Source organism: Argentina anserina, chromosome 1, assembly GCF_933775445.1.
Source record: "Argentina anserina chromosome 1, drPotAnse1.1, whole genome shotgun sequence".
Classification (NCBI taxonomy): domain Eukaryota; kingdom Viridiplantae; phylum Streptophyta; class Magnoliopsida; order Rosales; family Rosaceae; genus Argentina; species Argentina anserina.
This window is the reverse complement of record NC_065872.1, coordinates 12,742,153-12,757,890: the sequence shown is the minus strand read 5'-3', so window position 1 is coordinate 12,757,890 and position 15,738 is coordinate 12,742,153. Positions and strand designations below refer to the sequence as shown.

The following is a 15,738-nucleotide window of genomic DNA, read 5'->3' as shown; positions in this document are numbered from 1 at the left end:
CGCTTTGAAATCCCCATAAGTTGGATTTCACAATGCTAACGTAAAGTTCAATGCAGAACAATAATGCAGCTATGCTATTGCTCATGTAAGTTACTGCCAGATTTAATTTCAAGAGCCAATTATTCGAAAAGAAAATTCCCACAAACTCACAAAGTACAGATTTGCAATTACATATAAACATTTCTAGGCGTAGAAGTAGCCAACCAATTTATTCTCCGTCTCACCTTGCTGGTTGTCTAAAACTGCAGTGAAAACCATCATTAACACACTACTTAAGTCCCATCTTCATGTATTTACAAAAGTAGGTTGGGACTATAGATCGTGGTATCACACAAATGGCAAGCACAGCAACAAGTAATTCAAATAAGATTCATCGATACTGATCAACACTCATTTTCAAAGAAAATGATTAACAAGTGATAGCAATTTTTCCAGTGAAAGTTGCAGACACAGCTTCTGCAACTGTCACGAAAACCCTTCCTCCGATCTTTATCACAAAGTTGGAGAGCTTTAGTTTGTGAATCACTTGCCACTGAGGGTTTGCAATTGCTAACTGAGACAGAGAAAGAACGTACACCGGTTTTTTTAAAAAAATTGAGAACGGAAATGGAATGAAAGAACAATTTGATTACTTGAAGCTAGCTCATTTACCTCAATTCCCTCCGATAATAAATTCTTGTGCAGGTCGTCTAAGGTAGCTATTCCAGATGTATCAATGTTGATCAAATCTGCCATAAGTAGAAATTACTGTGAAATATATAAAACAACAGGATAATGTGATAAATCTTTTAAGAGTTCTTTGCATGTACGTTTGATTTTCTGAGTCACTTACTAGACATATCAAGAATGACCACTTGAATGGCATCTTTGGTATTATTTTCTTTCAGACCTTCTGCTTTCTTTGCAGTTATCCATCTCATAATTCTTGCATTTACAAATACGAATATAGTTAAGAAAACATATTCTGCATTCAGATTAAATTTGTGAGTGCTAAATAATATTAGTACCTTTCTCTAACGAAATTTGCATTTGCAAAACACAACAAGGCAGACTTGACACGAACTATCATGATTCCAGGAACTGTGACAGCCATAGGATATTGTTCGGTGTCACAGAACATATCAGTTCCTGGAAGTTTTCCAAGAGTTTCTGTCCCAGGTTGAATTGAGATGAGTATTATCTTTGTGAATGATATTGCTACCTGCAACAAAGATACATTATCTTTAGATAAACGTAATACTCTATTATTGGAACTACAAACCCCTCAGACTAGACATCAGTTTTCTTAATTGCACACTAAGTAAGAGTGATTAGTTCATATGTTACCGCGACTAGAAGGCCTATCTCTACTGATGCAAACAGCACTCCAAAGAAGGCTCCTATAAATGCTAGGAAGTCAAGCTTATCCGCCTTCCAAATGTTGTAGATTTCATTGACGTTGATTAGTCCAGGAAGAGCAGACAGAATTATTGAAGCAAGGATTGCAGTTGGAGTGAAATACAAGAGCCTGGTCATAAATTGCAGTGATATGATCACCGTGACGGCCATGACAATGTTTGACATGGGAGTTTCACAGCCGGCACTGAAGTTTACAGCAGTACGCGAGAATGAGCCTGTTCACATGACAGGGAATTCAACTATATATTGTATCTTGGTGTAAGGTAGCATGTATATAACAGAACGCTACAATATGAGAAGAACATATGCATGAAGAGTTCAAGCCTTTTTGACCAAAAACAAAAATTCAAGCCAGCATAAATAGGTGAATGCCTTGTGCAAATTGGTGAAAACGTTGCACTTAGCTCCCAAGTATAATGGGAAAAGAAGATACAAAATCGAACTTACCAGTTGCAACATAGGAAGAAGTGAGAGATCCAACTATGTTCATGAAACCCATTGACATCATTTCTTTGTTTCCATCGATGTGGTACCCTTTGAGGGATGAAAAAGATTTTCCAACTGCAATTGCTTCCTGCACTTAGACAAATTCACTCATTATTGACCATAAATTCAGTCAAAAAAAATTGTACTTCAATTTTAAAGGAAAGTTTGTAACAACCGTGAGTGCAACAACTGCAATAATGAGTCCAACTTTAGCGACATCTCCAACATAAGGGCTATTGAGCTGTAATAGATGAACTGAGCTAGGATTCAAGCCATCTTTGATATGTTTTACAATCTTAATCCCATGCTTGTCTCCCCTTGTGAGATAAACAATAAGAGTTGACAATATAACAGATAGAAGAGGAGCAATGGCTGGCAACCAGAAAAAGTTTTTGTTCTTTTTTCCCTGTCAGGATCATCAAGTATCATAAAATGACCAAAAATAATGAAAGAGAAAGTAAGGGAACAAGTAAAAAGCACTTGAGGTTAAGACTTCAGAGTGTTACCACAAGTCTTGAGATTAGGATGAAGCACAGGAATGAGGACCCAAGCATAAAATTATTAGGATTCCACTGTTAAGAAACACACATTCACAATAAAAAAGAATTATTATCATGAAATTATCTACACAGACTTATATGTATATATAATTGTATACCAATTTATAGGGAATAAACTCAATAAAGGGACTGGTTTGAATGTGTGTGGTAATATAAGTATATAACATGTGAGATCTTCCAAAGAGGAACATTATATATCCCTTAGGTCATAAAGAAAGCAGGAAAGATATACAGGATGGTGAAATGAGGACCAAACAGCTTCCATGACAGAGATAACATCGGTACTGGTAGGAAAGTGAGCAATTCCAAGTAGTCCTTTAAGTTGTTGAAGGCCAATTATAATGGCTGCTCCTGCCACAAATCCTACTACTGCAGCATGGGAAAGGAAATCCACAAGAAATCCCAATCTGATGAAAACCAAAGAGATTTTAGTTTTATATATGACTAAAGTTCAGGTACTATGCAAACTATATCCACTATTAGGATCAAGCTAGTACTGATACATGAACTACATTTTTGGACCATAGACCACGGGTAATAGTATTACCTGAAGATCCCGAAGGCTGCTTGAAAGATACCAGTGAAGAAAGTTGCAGTCAAAACAAGCTTGGTGTAAGCAATTGGATCAGCACCAGGACCTTGCAACTTCTGAAGCATTGAGGGCAGGAGCAGTGAAACCACAGCTACAGGTCCAATTGCTATCTCTCTTGAAGTCCCCATTATAGCATATATGAGAGGTGGTACAACACTAGTATCTGAAAAGATCACAAGCAAATTGGACTGATGAATATATATCTGAATATATATGGTGGTACAACACTAGTATCTGAAAAGATCACAAACAACGTTGTTGCCCCATATAAATTTTGAAACAAAAAAGATGGTAACAATTACAAGACTAATTAAGTAAATAGGTTACTTACAAAGGCCATATTGAGGATCAAGCTTAGCTAAAGTTGCATATCCAATGCTCTGCAAAGAATATAACACACATTAAGACAGCAATATAATTAACTCAATTCTAATGTATACATGAATAATTTCATATATTGAAGTCCAATATGTGATGTTGTCACCACTGCCATATTGTGTTGTGGGACTATAATTTGAAGTAGCGGAACATTTGCATGCATGCCAAATCAACATTATCTTTCTGTACCAGATCGAATGTATATGCATGTTCATAAGCTTTCCTTACCTGAGGAATGCAGAGACTGGCAATGGTTAAACCTGCCATTAAATCATGCTTGAACTTCGAGATGCTATAGTTACGCCCCCAAACAAGGATAGGAAATATCTCTTGCTGGACTGAAATTAAGCTTTTGAGCATCGGCTGGCTCTTGAGGGATGAGTACTTGTTCCCAAAGTAAGAAATGGTCTCCCTCACAGAGTCCATGAGCTCATGCCATAGACCTGGGGGTTCTGGACCATTCAATACCCATTGTGACATATCAACACTGCTACTGTTTTTCTCAAGGTCAAGGATTTTCTCCTCAGATGAGGCATCAGTAGTGGTTGATTGTTTGAAGTGTTTGGGGGAACCATGCAGGATGAATATATATTTCTGGCTTTCTTCACCTGAGAACTCTACAGACTCACGCCACGAACCCGGCAGCCGGGGGGCGTTGAGCACCCAATTAGCCTTTTCAGCATCGCTGCCGGCAGCTGCTGAAGAGGACATTGTTGAGTGAAGTTTTCAGGGAAACCTGAAAACTTGCTATATATGCCTAGCTTTCAGAAGATGGAGGACAGGACTAGCAGATGTGCAAAGTTTGATGCCAAAGTGTATTGAGTTGAAGGACCTTATAAACCCATCAAAAAGTTGAATTCAATGGTTCAGAACTTAGTAGTTGTTTTAAGATCTACTGAACTCATAAAGCGCTCCCACTCACCCAGCTCTGAGGACGGTAAAAAACCCTCATGAAAATTCGGATTCTTCCACTATGTAGTATGTACCAATTCCATTAACATTTGTGTACATCTGTTGTACAGCTGCTGTATAACATACAACAAGATTTGGAGGTGGATAGAGAGGGAAGATTATGATGCACGTGGGGTGGTAGTATGATTGTGTGATGTATACATCTGTTGTATAACATACAGCAGCGCACCCTAGAATTTTCCTAACATTCGCACCATTTTTCTTCTCGATGAAGTTCACTTGTGACACTTCATTTTCATTTATCTTCATCACTGTAAATCAATTCACAACATTTTCATTAAACATCGATCGGACATATAATTACACACTTACACTTTTATATAAACAAACCTGCTCGATCGATCAATTGTGAAGTATATACTAATTTACGTACGTATAAGAGAGAGGCAATACATGCTCAAGGTAATTATTTTTCCCGATCAGCCACCAATTATAGAAATCCTAAACCCTAAACCCTTTCTATAACTAGATAGAGAGCCCGCGCCCAGGCGCAGTTATTGATGGTCAAATGTTTTTTTCGATAGCTAATTGACGGTCGAAGTTTGTAAAGTTGGTTAGCTCTCAATTATGGTGTTCGACATTATGAAAGCATGAAGATATTATACATAAGCGTAGTATGTTAGAAATCCGTACCACAGTGTTGTACATAAGGAGACTATTGTACATGTCATATTAGTAGGGTTCAGTTACATCTTCATTGGTATTATGCTCACAAAATAGTACCACTACCACACTATAATATATAAGCACACTACTATACATGAGCACTCAAATTAAAGAGTTGCTTATGTGTATTAAAGGTTGATGAGGAGTTTCCACAAAAAAAAAAAAAACTCCCCTTTTGATCGGTCGTATTAGGACTTCATCCAAAAATGTAGAGCATTGACTTCAGTTGCACCTGTCATGAAGATGTTAGTGTGCCAAAACGTATCCAAACAGATAGTTCATCTTCTGTTTCCTTAGCCTCTGACTGGAATCTGCGGGAACCAAAGAGAAAAACAATGAATCCCATCAGGTGAAAATATGTACAAATACACAAAAGTGATTGACATGAATTATGATCATAATAATTCTCAATACATCACCGGACCTTCAGCTATCATCCAGACAATTGTGGTAAAGCAACATCAAAATATATAAATTCAATTTGAAGGATCATCATCAATGAACATGAATAAGAATAACAGACGACATCGATTAATTAAAGAGCACACATCCCAGACTGAAGAGGAACACACAACGGCAAGAAAAGAGAAGGTAAAAAAACCCAGAGATCACCACCCAACCAAACGCAAATTTAGGAAAAGCCAATTAGAAACACCAAACTCCATAATAAATAAGGATGAAGAGAATGAGAAAAATTAGTGTCAATTAATGAATTACCCCTCCATCAAAAACACCCACCAGGCCACCAATACAAAAATATGTTTATCTCAGATCTTCATAACAATTAACAATCTATGTTAAAAATATAATAACAAAACAACAACACTGTAAATATGAAAAATCTAATAACAAATCTATCTCAGAACCAATTCTTTTTACCATTCAACATGCTATTTGGAATTTTGGGTTATGATCAACTATTAAATGATCCTTCCCACTCTTTCGATTTTATTCACGCAAGCCCATGAAAAGCTCACCAACTTGTCCTGCAACAATGCAATCTCTTGTTGACACTGACTTCCTCCTTTTCATAGAGCTTCGAATGCTGTTATCTCATAATTACAATGAGCAAAATTCATAACCTGATGCAGGGAAAGTGGCATCATCATCAAGCTGATTCAAGGAGTTATAAAGCCAAAATTTGGACTTTGTCACGTTCACACTATGACAGCTTTTCATGTGTAACTCCTTTCACCAAGTGAACAAATTTCAAATCAGATAGCCTAAATGATGACACAATGAAATTGTATAAACTACAATTAGATTATATTTATATTGCAAAAGTACATGAAGAACACCTTGAGGTGCACCAGAAAGTTTTGTCAATCTGAAACCAAATCATTTGGAAAAGCCAAACAATCAGAATACTTGATCAATCGCTAAGAATCTAATAAAATCTTAAAATTTATGCAATTGGGAAACTTCAGGATATTCATTAATGAAAGCATAATCTATCATGGAGGTGCTGGTTGATGGATGATTAAACAAATGAAAACTTCAAAGAAACCAAACATGCAATTGCTAACTGATACCCCGCCCAAGAAGTCTGTCGAATTACTCTCTTTGTTCTTTCCCTCTCTCTTTCTCTCAGCCTGTCTGGAATTGATTCACCCATTCAATTAAACCAAATCTCAAAATTCTTCCAATCACCACACAATCAATCACCTCAATATCGATTTAATTTCCTTCATGCTGCACGAAATCAATTGGTTCAATTCTTTCTTTTTCCGTCAGAAAAAAACATGTCGCTGATTTCTAATCTCAGAAAACATGGAAAAAAATTGAAAGAATAACCTACCATGGAGGTGTTGGGTAAGACTTGCTCCTCTTATACAAATGCCCAGCTTCTTGTTAAATCACAATGGAGGGGCGCGCGGTGCTGGACACGAAGAACATAGACGAAAGCCGACTAACATATATGAGGATATATTCGGAATTCCATGAGCCGCGCTGAGCCAGAAGGGAGGTTCTATGAGAGGAACCATGAAGGCTTGAGCCGAAACTAATTGTGGAAGAGAAGGAGAAAGTGGGAATGCGCAGGATAGATCAGCTGAAGCCGACACTATTCATTAGCCGGATAGCCCCGAACTCTGCCTTAGTATATAGTAAATATCCTCTAATTTTGGAACCACTCAGTTAGTCAGTTTTGCCCTCATCAACACCACTCGGCATATATTTGGTGAATAACTTTGATGAGAATCGAAAGATTATGAAATATGAATCGGTGGAGAAGGCACTGGGAATCCATACTTTTCAAAACCGAAATCGATAGCAGGTATCTCGGAGGTGCCAATCAATAATTGAGGTGGTGATGATTGTTTATGTGCAGTTGACTTCCCACTAAGTTTGTTCTTTGTTGTATTTAAAGAAGCTTTCCTATTTTAAAAGCTTAATTAGTACTAATCGTCACTAAACTGAGTCCGCTTAATTTGGCATGTTGGAAACTCCATTGACATATGTAGCGAAATCACAAGGATTATGAACCAACTTTACATATATGGCTATTAGATGAAGCCATGAAGGTAATTAAAGTACCCTTTAATGTAATATCTAGTTTCTGTAACTAACTAATCACAGTGCAAGGTGCGGCAACTCTGATGTTAATTTGTTAATTTCTGCATAGGAGAATTCGTGCATGTGAATTATACTATTCAAACATATATATATATATATATATATATATATATATATTTCATATGTAATTGTGTAAATTCATATAGAATTTGTTCGGTGTTTGATGATTATCTTTCCTAGCAGTATGTCGATGTTATTATTAATTTTACGTACTTTCTGAAAGAAAGAAAAAATGATATGATACTATTCTAGCTCTATATTATTACTTATTATAGAGAAGCTATCTCGATCACATCGGAAATGTGATGATTAAAAATTATGTTATATATTATGGGTGACACCTAATTGTAGAGAAGTCTTTGTTTTAAACCTATATATAGTAGCTAGAATATAGGCCATTGCTGTTTCAATGCTCTTTCATATATGTGTATTTTTGCTACTACGATACTCTTAATTAATGTATCTAGTTTCGTCAAAGGGAAGGATGCATGGTAGCTATTCAAGCATTGATCTTGCTTGGGATATGAACTACTCGATTCATTATTCAAATCTTATAAGTCTCGTCGTATTTATTTTTCGATGACAACATAATCGGGACGTTAATTGTACTTTAGGATATGTAGGCTATGCTTTATCATTAGGGTTATATATATCTATTGTGTTTTCAATTATGTCACTACTGTTTCAAAGCAAATATAATCGTTATTAAAGTAATACTCTTTACTAGTTGGTGGTTGGTTGAGTACTTGTTTGTGAGAATTACTAATATTTTTCAGGTCTTTGTATCGGAGGTTTAGGCTTCACGTTCTCATTTTGTATTCGACAGTTTCTATATGGGCAGCCACACCAACTATTTATTAAAAAAAATATAAGAGGATAATTGGGGAGGCGGTGCTTTTATTAATAATGGTTGGTCATAATCACGGGGTGTGGTGTAGTGGTTTCTGACCGTGACAACTCTTTGACTAGGGCTTAAATGTGACATTGGTCAGAGGTTCAATCGTTGGCGGATGCATTACACACCTCTTTGTTTCTATCTGGGCCTGAGTTGGGGCATTGAAGACATTACTGTGGCCAAGGCACCCGATTTTTGGACTACCGGGTTGGAATCATTTCACATAGGCCCCGTCAGAAATTAGTCTCATGCCAGAGGAATTACCTTCGGCCGTGGGGATACCCTGATGTCCGGTTTCTAGACTGGTCTTTCCGTTTCGATATGCAACGGTGTACCACCGTATAACATTGGAGAGTTTTCCTCTTCTGGATTTATCTTCGGGTCCCATATAGAAAATGTCTTGGAACTGGAAAAAAAAATTAATAATGGTTTGTCATTGTGAGAAATAGCTGTGTCGTGTGTGAAGTGAAGTTCCTCCTGTTTACACGTACTGATCTTCTACTTAAAGTTATTGTCTTTTCATTAACAACATATGCAACACAATGTTTGAGCTTGATTTAGCCATTCAAAGTTCATTTTGGAGCTGAGATGGATTAATGTAATTCCCATCTTCAGCTAGCTAGATATCTTGTAGCCAGTCTAGCTTGGGTAAAGAGAATTTCTACATATGTTATGATCAGAGACCACCTGTATGATTGTGATTTATTCTGAAGTTCGTTGATTGTTTCCAAACCAGGTGCATGCATAGATCGAGTAGTACAATCATATATAAGTATCATTCACCAGGCGCGTTACAAATAGATTCCGGAAACCAACCTTAAAAATAAACAGATTCTGGAAAGCATAGAGTTCGATCCAATTTAAGGAGAGGAAAACTGCTCTCAAAGACTTCGCTCTCAGAAACTCAGAATTCAAAGCTAGATTTAGTGCATGTAGGGATCTCTGGATTACTTGCCATCTGATCTAACTCACAAGACATCAACTGAGATAAACAATAGCAGCTGGAACATACAACTTCTAGTTCCATAAATCAAAACGTACGTCAAAATTAAGCATATAAGTAGTATTTAAATTTGTAAAGGAAATTGTGTTTCTATGAGTGGGTGCCTCTGTGCTTCCTTCATAACTATGCTTATATAAGTATTTAAATTTAGTGCTGCTACGTGCAGAGAATCGCATTTGTTGTACCTTGGTCCATCTTAATCAATCTGGTTATAGGTGGTAATGCACCCATATGATTTGTTTTGAAGATCGTGATTTGTTGGTCTCTTTCTACGTCCATGTGAAACTCAGAACTTCCACTATAAGTGAAAGACATGAACATCGCCATATATTAGTGGCAAAGTTCATCTTTGAACCTTAGAAACTCTTTTTTTTTTTAAAGAGAATTGACTAGTAATGATGAGATTTATGAGCTGTGACAAAGTTTCAACCCTATGACAACTCTGGAAGAATGAATGTATGTAGGTTACAGAACTGGTTAGATTCAGGCTTTGCCAACTCGATTTTGGAGTCTAGTTGTAGAACTAACATGCTTATAGTAATGAAAGTGTGGGAACTTTAATAGTTTAATTAATAGAGTTGCCACTTATAATGGTAGCCAAATGGGATCTAAGTAGATCTCATAGATGCATGCTTTGTGGCAAACTATTCTGTACAACATGCTTTGTGGTAATACAGTCCAAGGATCAGTCCAGATTCAAGATGGTAAGTAGGACTTGCCCTTTTCTATTTTCCAACAAAACCAAACGTCATTACGTGGAAGGACTGATGATCGAGAACAGCGATATAAAGATGGTTTTTACAACTTTTTTGGTATCAAATGTGAATGATGAGAACCAGTTTGACATACCTGCTAACCAGGAATGCTTCCATCAACGAGGAATGCTACAAATACTTATAAGAAAGCTTAGCCAAAGATAAGTTGCTCAAAACTCGCAATAAAATCAAAAAATCGAAATCAAGCTTCATAACCAGACAAAGGCAGAGTAGGGATTCTACTTCGAAAAAGAAACGCAAGATCATGAGTTGGGTAATCTTTCACGGACTGTGTTCCATTCCTCCATTTAGTTATTGGGTCAACCATTAATGGATTTCAGGATGTTGATCGATGAGAGTGAAAATGCTCAAGAAAAAGAAAATGGATAAAATGTTATTGACATGTTGGCGATGGCTGAAGAGGACAGTGGTCACAGACCTACAGGGCATAAAACCCTTAGTGCTGAGATGACTTCCCCATAGTGCATCACTGAATCTGCACAGGGTGTGGCAAAAATTCGCAATAGCATGAAAATTAGCTAGTACCACTACATCACTACAAATTGGTGGGATTAAATATATACATGAATATACGAGATACTCGTGTCAGTTTGAACTGTGTTGACCCTAACATAGTTCATTAATTATTAAAGTCCTAGCGAGAAGGAGAAAGAAAGCACGCAAGAAAGAAAGGGAGGGAGAAAATGCCGAGAGACGCTAATCATATCGAGGAGGACTCTTCAGAAGTGTTAATTTGGCGGGGGGAATCCTTCTAAAGTGTATAAAGAAAAAGAAGAGGTTTCGGGTAAAATGGGTGTTGATTGCGAGGTGTCCTCCGATTTGGCTTATAAAATGTATTACTTAAGATGTATTAATGGATTCGTTGTATTATTGTTTGTCTTAGACTAGGGTTAATCGAGCTAGTTAGAATGCTAGATCACTGATTGCTATACTGCTCTTGGATGGAAAATATTTTGGCGGCGCTGAATTGAATGTCTTAATCCTATATAGCATATAACGTTATCTTTTTACATAAATAATTAAATTATCACATTATGTCATTCTTAAAAGAAAATACAATTTTATTTTTAATAATCCAACAGCTCTAAATTATTACATAAAATTATATTTTATAATTTTTTTTCTCTTTTCTTTTTCATCATCTTCATACTTTTTTTATTTTTTTAATACAGCTTCATGATCATCATCGTTGTAACGCCCCGAATTTTTTTAAATTAATCCAAAAGAGTGATAACTCGGAATCAAATTTAATATTTACATTTATATTATCACACAACTTGAGCAACAAGTAAAGTTAACGTTTATAATGAGCTCACTACAAAAGAGTTCTCAAATTAACAAAATTCATAACCCAACGCGCCTCCATAATCCCCCCACTGCAACCTGATGATCCTTACCTGCCTGCAAAATCCTGCACCATAGATTGGTGCATCGGGTTGTAAAAACAAGCCCAGTAAGCTATAAAACCAGTATGAGTAAACCGAAAACTAAAAGACAACAAAAACCTTACAAGTTTGCATCTAATTATGAGATTAAACAAAACCAACTTTGTACAATGAGAATTGCAACAGTTCCACAATAATATCAACAGAGGAAACACTCTCCCCCTAAAACACGCACACAAGTATTCTGCAACACTAGTAAACTCTTAGGCAAGTAGGAGGTATCTCTAACCTCACTTTCTAAATCACGCACACTCATGCGTAATGATCAACGCCATTACCCATAAAACACTTAGGCAATAGGATTAGAGCTCTGTTTGTACCCACTCACCAGGCCAAGATGTGAGTCATTTATGCCTAAAGATCCCATTTGCCACTAAGGAGGGATCATGATCCCCTTCCGCCATTAAGGAGGGATCGAAGGTCTCTTTCACCACTTAGGAGAGACCATACACAACTCACATCATATATCTCTTTCGCCACATATGAGAGATCCAAACCGACACTTAAAACGTTGTTTACCAAACCAACGCATATACCAATTCACTTGACTTTCACAACCCCATATCTTTCTCAACTATTTGCATATATACCACTACTAACAAGATGAAGATCAATTTAATAACAACTCACTTCCAACAAGCAAATACAACTAGTTCTTGTAACAACTTCCATATTCTCATCACCAATATAAATAAAACTATGCCAATAACCCAATTTACTGGAATATACATTTTTTACTATTTTGATCCCTTTTGCCAACATTAATAAACTGCATTCAATAACCCAAATTTTCAGAAGGTACATTTTCTTTAATTCTGATCCATTCCTTCAACAATAACAACTTACACAACAATAAAAAAGTATAGCATATATTATAGCAACGTGTATAAGTATATTGTATTACCATTAAATATACCATAATATATCTATGACAACATGCATAAACCAATTTTATTCTCAACATTAACCATAGTCCATAATCACCAAAACCTTTTAAAATCATTTATTAAAAATATCATTTTACTTACGCATGAACCGTAGACAATCAAATTCACGTGATTTAAAACTAAAACATATTTTTAGAATAATTTTAAATTTGTTAACAAATCAAAATTAAATTTGTAACAAATGAGGTTTATTCACCTTGAAATCTAGATGCGTCTTCTACACAAGTATAAGAGCACTAATCATCGAAAACCACTCTAAACGAAGCATCAAGTCATAATTATATCAATGTCACAACTCAATAAAACTTGAGGTACTAAAACAACCATTAAAGTCTTACTTCTCCGATTTAAATTAAAATTGAAGTTAGGCCACAAACACAATTTCATTCGAGACTAGTAAGTCTCCAACTACCTAAAAATTACTATGTTGCAAACATAATGAATTGCAGTCGAATTTACACATATTAACCACCTAAGAAAACAAAATCTCAACTTAATCATAATCGGAAGCGAAATGACTTTACTCGAACTATAACCTCAAAACCTAACCCGAAGACTTGTCACTCGAGACAACCATTCCTCCGAGACCCTCCAAGGTCAATGGAGCACTTGACCATCTATTTTAATCACACATACATTGATTCAAATTTGAATTCCTAAGAATGGGAAACCGATTGATTAAAAACTCTGATATACCCATTCGGCAACCAAAAGCCACAAATAACTGTCAAATTACTCGTATTAATGAGCACATGATTACAGAAACACCGAAAGCTCCATAGGAGTTCACGCATGGTGACACAAGAGGCAGTGTGTGGTTCCACTGACTGCCCCGCCCCCTAAAACTCTAAAAATATCAACGTCCTAACACTTAAACATGACAATCATGACTTGATAATCATCTTTCATATCTGAGGAAGCATGAAATTGGCCAGATTCAGCTCCAAACTGCCGCCATAAAGAAGTTTCCAAATCAGTAACTCCACACTTCAAACTGAGCTTCAATACTTACAAAATCGTGACTAGGAGGATGTGAATATCAATAAATGAGGAGCATCACGTCAAACAACCGCCAGAAATGGCTGGAGAGAAACCAGGTCAAAACCGGGTCGCTGTCGTGGCTTTCGAGCCTTGATGTGTGCAGACCAGTGAGAAACGACGCAAGTCACCACAACAAAGCAAGGCGGATGAAGAAGCCGAAGCATTTCCTACTGGTCCTGTTGCCTTAGTCGGCCAGAGTTCACCAGAAAAGTCAGGTCGGCCGGGTCGGGGTCAGGTCACTCGGGTTTCTTTGATAGTGAAGGTGTGCGCAGGAGAGAAAGAAAAGGGAAAGAAAATTTGCTGCATAATAATGAAATTCTAAAGGGGAAAATTTTAGATTTCTGAAACTCGAAATTTTTGTTAATTATAACTTTTTCATATGATCTCTAAATTACGCGTGCCGCATGTACACAAAATCATGTCGATAAGCTCTACGACTTTCATGAAAGAAGTTTTCTGAAAATCTAAATGAATAAAAAGTCAACTCTTGACCCCTCACGATAACGTTTCCAAGTACTTATTCACGTGAACATTTTCGTTTTCTCCCTCGTACTATATAATTGGACCTCAACCAAAATAATAATCTCTGAAAAGTCTTTAGAAATTAATTGTTAATTTCCGGGATATCGCAATCATGCTTAGATTTACGCTGCAATATATAGTGAAAACTTAATATTTTTTAGAGTACTTGTCCGGGTATGCAATTTCATATGAGAAATCTATTTTTTTGGTATTTTAAAGGGATAACTCATTAACCAACTTTTCAATTACATTTTCACATCTCCACCATTCAACGTTTAAGGTCTAATGTGGTGATCATTTCAGTAAATTTTCAGCCAAAATAATGATCGTTAAAGTATCAAAATTTGTGAAGCAATGGACACACAAAATCTATCAAACTTGAATTGTTCATGCATATAAGTTTAAATCTCAGTTTTGAATGTCTTAAACACCTTCATTTTGGCTGAAATTTTGTGGAGGTGATCCACACATTAGACTCTAAATGTTGAACGGTTGAGATGTTGAAATGTGATCGAGAAGTTGGTTAAGTGACATATCCCTTAAAAAGAAAGAGATCCCTTGGTGGAAGATATATATATATATATATATATATATATATATATATATATATCTGTTGATACCCAAATTTCCACGTTTCTTTGCGCTTGTGAATCATGGAGCTTAGAGTAATACATTGGGCTTTATTCGGCCCAAGATTTCCTAAAAGAAGGAGACTCATCCGATTCATGACCGTAATTTGTCGCGGCGACCACACTTTTTACATGCAATCCACACGCGATTCACGTAGGCCCAAGCTATGTTTGGAGCTTATACGAGGGTCATGGTATGGAAGGTAACAAAGCTTGTGAGGCCCATTGTCGAAATAGATCACGTAAACAAATTTTGGGCTTGGAAACTAAAATTCATGCATTATGTGGCTTTAAATCAACATTGGTCTATTAGAGAAAGAGATCTTCAACTCAATGAAGCCCAAGCCCATTTCTAACCCAAAAACTCATCATATGACCCATGACCCATATCCAGTCAGCTATTTCTTCCCCATTGTGGAAAACATGCTGAATTCTTTTGCAGCTGGTACTGGTGCTTGACTAATTCCGGCAGCACCAGAAAATCCGGAAGAAGCAATCACGCGCAAATCCCTTTAAGATCTCTCCAATTTCCAATCCTCTCATCTTTTAGAGTGTGATTTAAGGAACTTAGAAAACCAAAGTATGAGCAACATCGGCCTATTGCTGTGTCACCGTCGCCCCTATACCAGTCTCTCCCTCCGACGAGATGAAGAAGAATCCCAGAAACCAGCGGTCCTTGACACTCTTCTCCCTCTACCAGCTCCACTACAAAGAGGGCAGTAGTTGTTGTTGTAGATCATCTCATCCCAACCCATAAAAACTTAGTAGCTTCAAGCAAAAGAGCAGACCTTATCTCTCATACCCAAACCATCACCCACCTTACCTTAATTCTCACCCAAATCATGCAATTTCAT

At 36.7% G+C, this 15,738-nt stretch overlaps 1 protein-coding gene and 1 long non-coding RNA gene across 2 annotated transcripts; both read right to left on the bottom strand.

Moving 5' to 3' along the window:
• Nucleotides 1-138: 138 nt before the first annotated feature.
• On the bottom strand, nucleotides 139-4,224 carry LOC126795808 (sulfate transporter 2.1). Its single transcript, XM_050522560.1, has 12 exons — nucleotides 3,643-4,224; nucleotides 3,368-3,416; nucleotides 2,992-3,199; nucleotides 2,677-2,851; nucleotides 2,391-2,456; nucleotides 2,060-2,290; nucleotides 1,846-1,972; nucleotides 1,327-1,613; nucleotides 1,008-1,201; nucleotides 833-924; nucleotides 652-728; nucleotides 139-553 (listed from the first exon to the last, which is right to left on the bottom strand). Exons 1-12 carry the CDS (start codon nucleotides 4,123-4,125, stop codon nucleotides 410-412), a joined length of 2,133 nt encoding a protein of 710 aa, XP_050378517.1. The 5' UTR covers nucleotides 4,126-4,224; the 3' UTR covers nucleotides 139-409.
• Nucleotides 4,225-5,015: 791 nt separating this feature from the next.
• On the bottom strand, nucleotides 5,016-6,731 carry LOC126795911 (uncharacterized). The gene is made up of 3 exons (XR_007672270.1): nucleotides 6,585-6,731; nucleotides 5,932-6,134; nucleotides 5,016-5,363 (listed from the first exon to the last, which is right to left on the bottom strand). It is a non-coding gene; the product is annotated as an uncharacterized LOC126795911 (long non-coding RNA).
• Between the last annotated feature and the right edge of the window lie 9,007 nt (nucleotides 6,732-15,738).